General features: G+C 40.9%; 1 protein-coding gene across 1 annotated transcript; it reads right to left on the minus strand.

Annotated features, from left to right (window-relative positions):
* Positions 1-1,522: 1,522 nt before the first annotated feature.
* LOC105697145 (condensin complex subunit 2) lies at positions 1,523-3,881 on the minus strand. Its single transcript, XM_023433714.1, has one exon. It carries the CDS (start codon positions 3,876-3,878, stop codon positions 1,848-1,850), a length of 2,031 nt encoding a protein of 676 aa, XP_023289482.1. The 5' UTR covers positions 3,879-3,881; the 3' UTR covers positions 1,523-1,847.
* Between the last annotated feature and the right edge of the window lie 1,800 nt (positions 3,882-5,681).

Genomic DNA, 5,681 nt, shown 5'->3' on the forward strand with positions numbered 1-5,681 from the left:
CTTGAATCTAAGCGAAGGAATTCGGTCAACGGATTCGTTTATCGTTCACCCTAATCGCTGGTACGACTCTGCGAGATTTGAGAATCGAAATTAGGAAGTTTCTTCCAGTTCCCAATTGGGTCCCCGGTTATCGGCGGGTTCCGTTTCTACCTCATCGCCTTTCTGTCGCCCATTAGAGAGATGCAGCTTTTAGGGTATATTCCCCATCGAGATGATAGGAAATGGAGAATCTTGGGGGTTTCGGACGGCAAATTAATGGTGAGAAGCTGAACGGTGTCCTGGTCCAACTATGGAGTTGCCGAGGAGTTTCTGTTGATACCGATGCGTGTTGAGCAGGCTACCTAGACGGCGGAAATTGGCACTCGTGTTAATAGTCGATTAATGTGATATGAAAGGCGCTGAGAAATTTAATCGATGTCGGTAAAATGAAATTCATCTATGTCCTTTCTAGTGGGAACGCCGGTTTGAATATTCAAATAGTAACATAAGCTGGCGCGTCACGCTATCTACATTTATATTTATGTTGAAGTCTTTTGCAGTCTACGTTTAGAATTATACGCAATGAAGCGTTCCACGTGTCATTTCGGTAAAGTAATGATAAAGTAATGATAAAGAGATCGGCGTAAAACTGTCGAAATCCCGGGAATTCATTATTCTAACGACTGTTTAGGTCTAACGTCGCCATCTGTGACGTTTAGCTGTAACTAAATTTATGTTCTAGAAACACGTGTCAGCCACGCGACAAGCCTTGCAATTGTTGGGGGAATTATTTTTCATATTTTCCCTTCTGACTCTGTGATATTCCACTTCTACGGTATTCTAAATTGTTCGAGCTAGGTCCTGAAACTCTTAATTTTCTATTCTAAGCCTCCAAGAAGCGTGAAACATCGAAAACGTGCACGGACTACGCCATGTTGGTTCTAGTCCGTGATAAATGAATTCAATTTATATATATATATATCTGACTCTTTCATATCACCTTAACATTATGGAATCCAAGCGAAGTGAAATATTGAAAATTGCATAGCTCTGTATTAAGTGTATCAATCGGTTCCGTTCATAGCTCAAAAAACGCAGAAAAATAGTCCAATCTCGACGACCTGATGAAAGTTGACATTACTCATTCAAGGGGTTCACAATATGACATTCTCTGTCCATTTTGACACGCCAAGCTAAACATCGCAGACAATGACTTGTTTCACGCTTATACATATTTGGCGCGAAACTCTACCGAGTTTCTTAATAACTGCAACAGTGTTCTAAATATTTCTTGTTACCTCTTATTACAGTGTATCGGACGTTGAACCAACTTGGTGGATATTTGCCTCCGAAGAGTTTGGCACCGACGGATATCACCCCTCTTATATCCGGCTTGCTCAGATTGAACGGTGCACCTCTCTTCGATGTCTACGTCGACGTCGATCTCTACGCACGAACAAGATCTGCTATTTTTCTGGACTTACCCACCAAGTTTCAGACCGACAGTTACCTCATGGAGCATCAGGTGAGTCCCTGGAAGTTCTTTCATTCATCGGCTATTTATTTCGTATAGGTGTCATGAACTTTCGTCCACACCCTGACAATGGTAGTTTAACAAAGTGGCGTCGCTTTATGTAACGTAGAAAAGTGGAAAAATACGGTTTTCATAATTACCAAAAGTATCTGAAATCATATCGTTAAGATACCGTACAAAAATTGAAATTAGGAATCGACAGTCTTACATGAAGCAGATTTCTTCTAATCTTCAAGTACTCGACGTGACATGTTTGTTATCTAGGAAGTTGTCATCGCACTTGATACCGAGTCATCCATTTCATGTGGGAATGAAGAGAACGTAGTCAGAAACACTAAGTCCTTGTATCTTCGGATATGATAAAATTGGACCTGTCTTCGGTGGATTGTATACACAAATTCTTTTCATTGGCTAGATGTAACATAGAAACATAGACGAGAGGGGTACTGAGGTCTTCTACAATGTCTTTGGACATCACTTTGAGCAGTTGACGATAAACTGAACTGAATTGTGCCTGCCTGTTTTTATTTCCCGAATTTGCGTTTTCTTTCTCAGCTTCTTCGGGATCGATACTTTCCTTCTCAAATTCTTTTGTCAAGCATTTCCAGATGCCATGCTTCAGTTGACGCATATCAATATTTTTCGATTTCAATGCATATTTGATGCATACATTTTCTGGTAGTCTGGGAGCAGTTACAAGGTTGTCCCCCGTTAAAGACGTGGAACATGGCTCGGTGTCCTGTGCAGGACTAAACTCGTCACACTCATTAGTGTCGCCTTCGTTGTCGGTATTAGCAAGAGGACAGTAACTTGACCTGTCGTGTTCATTGTTATAATTATACACTTGCTCTTCTTCGTCATTTAATTGAGATGTGTCAACGTTATCATGGTTTTGATAAGAAAATGTCAACGAAGGGTAATGGTACAATTTGCACAGATTTAAAATGTCATAATGTATGTCTTCTGGATAAATTACTTTTTCTTTCTGCCAATATTGCTTCAAGGTTTTTAATTGCAGTTTAGTACTTTTTCCTTGTTTAAACATTTCCTTACATTTATTTTGTATTTCACTGTTTTCTTCTAATACTATTTCTTTCTTCTTCTTAACTGCTCCCTGACGACATGCTTCAACTACTCTGCTACCCACACTTGAATTCGCATACTTAGGCGCTTGATATTTCCAAAACACTGGTCCAGCCCAATTTTTGATAATTCCTTTTTGAATGTATGAATACTCTAATTGTTTAGTGCTTATAGGAGCTGTAAGAACCTCCTGAAAATCAACAATATTTTCAAATTGTTTTCGTTGTTGATTACATCTATCTATAGTCGCTTCATTTTCTTCCATATCCATATCAAAGAAGGTAGGTCTAGCGTTGTCAGGTTCATCGTGAATTGAAGCGTTTATGTCGAAATGATATTGACTCTCGTTTTCCTGAACTTGTGATTCGTTTTTGTCATTATTATCGTTCAATTGTAAGTCTTCAAGTGTTGGATTTAAATCTAAATTTGATAAGTCCCCAATTATTATCGATGGTACTTCGAAATCATCCTCATTCACGGGTTCCTTAGGAAGTGTCTGTAATATGTCAGTACAATGAAGTTGAAGGAAATATTCAACATCGGTACGGTGTGCTAATACCGTTTGATACAATGTATCGGTAGTTTGTGTATCGGTTCCTTCTGAATTAATGAGGACCATCTGACTGGCTCCTTCTTCGTTCCCTCGAAGTGCTTCTACCGTGGCTATTATGTTTCTCTTTTCTCTTTTGTTCTTTCGTTTCGTCTTTTGAACTACATCTTCGCTTTCTGGTTTATCATCATTATTATTATTATTAGTATCATCGTCCAATGACTTATCATTTTCATCTTGTTTTCCTAAGCATCCGGTCATCTTTAAAATGCCTGCATGAACGTTGTCAACTCGAAACCCGTAGATTTTTGTGCTTACATCTAACGTCGTAGAAGCCACTTGCAGATCATCCATACTGGAATCATTTTTCTTAATCATATACGTCATGACGTCGATCATTTTCAAACTAAATGCATTTTTAGTATTGATCTTATTCTCGCTGCTGAGCTTAATGCACTGAGTGATACGATCAGTCATTTCTGTCGATGACATTTGAGCGATTAATGTCAGTCCTAGAGATCTCCTTCTATCGGAGTTCACCGATGGAGTATGTTGGGCTCCGTTTCTTAGTAAAAGTCTTTCGGCTGCATCGTCGTTCACTCCCAAAGTAACGGATGATTCCCCCTGTATTATGGATAATCTGCGTCTAGGACTCGCAGAATCTGACCTGATTTCTGCATTGTTTAGTTCTTGAGCTAGAGGAACTCCTACACTCTTTCTTCTTTGTAGCATGGTTGTGCCCTTAAACATAATAAGTCACTCATATTAACAGTTATAAATTATCTTAAAATTAATACTTTAAATTTTTCATATCTTAATAATTAATTAAACGTTTGAAAAAAATTCGTGAAAATCGGTTAAATTATTCCGGCCGTCACAGTGGGGTTCCCCCTTAATACCACCGTACCTCAAAGGGTTAATAGAGAACCGTGGAACTATCCATCGGGTGTTGACGGTCCCGCCTACGAGAGGGAATGTATTTAACGATGCATAGAGCACTCTTGTTCTCACCTGAGGCACGAATTAATCAATCAACCGGTGGAGTATTATAACGAGCAATTTCGAATACGCGGGGCCAGTTAATGGAAGCCTAGCGCGGGCAATTCGGAGCGCATGAAATCGAATGCAAGCGCAATAATACGGAACAATTGTTCATTGTGCTCTGTAGAATTCCATTACCTGTACGCCCTTACCACACGCGATGAATATTCACTCCGTTATCGAAACGATGCCGGGAGGCAATTAAAATATCTACCAGGAGAGTCCATAAAGGGCGACTGAAGAAATCCCGACGTGTCATGACGGTACATGTCTGATAATACACATAATACACATAGCTGATATGTGTGTCAAAAATCATGAATCCAGAGGACTTCTTGCGCTTTACCCCGATCTCTTTATGACATCTCTACAGAAATTGACACGTGGAGTGTAATTGTCAACGTGGAGTGCATCTCGGCATTAGCAAGTAATGCGCGCTTTTTCTGCAAATCCGTTTTTGATGGTTTCAAGTTTGACAAATTCCGCGTTTACTGAAATCTTCCGCAACCTCCGTACGTCGATCTACAACGTTTAGCGTTCTTTTCTTAACCAGTTAACTGTGTCGACCTATTTGAAATTGAATAAAATCGAGAATTATATTTTTTTTGCCAAGACAATGTTCTAGTGTTTTTTTTACATTAAAAGAAATTGATTTTTTTTGGCCGGTTTTTTTTTTAAATCTGTGCGTTAAGGGGTTAAGAGTGCTGGAGAGATGATCACAGCGCCGCCACCCGTTGGCTGACGTACTATCTAGCATCGAACGTCCCTATCCTTCTGGGCTTCTGTGGAGACTTCTGAATCCTTTGCATTTACGCAATGTCCCTATGAAAATGCAACGACCTCGGGTGCACGAGATGCAGGATGCACATCTCGAGGCTCTTCGAGGATTCGCCACTTCTCGCCGCGTAAAGCCTCAGTCGTACCACACAAACCGCAGTCGGACGAGGGCATGTGTAGCGAACGGGCGATTTCAAGGGTGTCAAGGTGAGGAGAAAATTACGCAAGAGTTCCGCAAGCTTTCCGGGGGTGGTGGGGGATGGCAGAGGTACGTAAACGCAAGGGGTTGGCAGTCGTCGCTCAGGGTCTCCCTGGCTCTCCTCGACGAGGGTGAAAGTGGCGCCGCCATTAGGATCATTAGAAAATCGATGAGGGACGAGGCCGAGCCAGCTTGGGGAGCTTCGAGCTACAATCCGCGAAAGCTCAAATCCTTCGCAAAGGCGAGCTTGTGCGGATTCGAGTCCACCGCTCCCTTAAAAACTATGAGTCTTTCAGATATGTCTTATCTATTCTCTTGTAGTGCGGGAGGCCAAGTATCGGCTGGAGACCGTGATTAGGATTACTTAAGGGGACGTGAAAGTGGCATCCGAAAGCTCAATCGTTCATAAAACTTTCCTACGAACTAGGTGTCTCAAATAGTTTCATACTTTAATACGTGAATATGGAGACCCTAAGGTAGGTCCTGTAACTCGTGAAATTTTATTTTTTATTAACTAT

Source organism: Orussus abietinus, unplaced genomic scaffold (assembly GCF_000612105.2).
Source record: "Orussus abietinus isolate OABI.00-Male unplaced genomic scaffold, Oabi_2.0 scaffold1101, whole genome shotgun sequence".
In the NCBI taxonomy this organism is placed as follows: Eukaryota; Metazoa; Arthropoda; class Insecta; order Hymenoptera; family Orussidae; genus Orussus; species Orussus abietinus.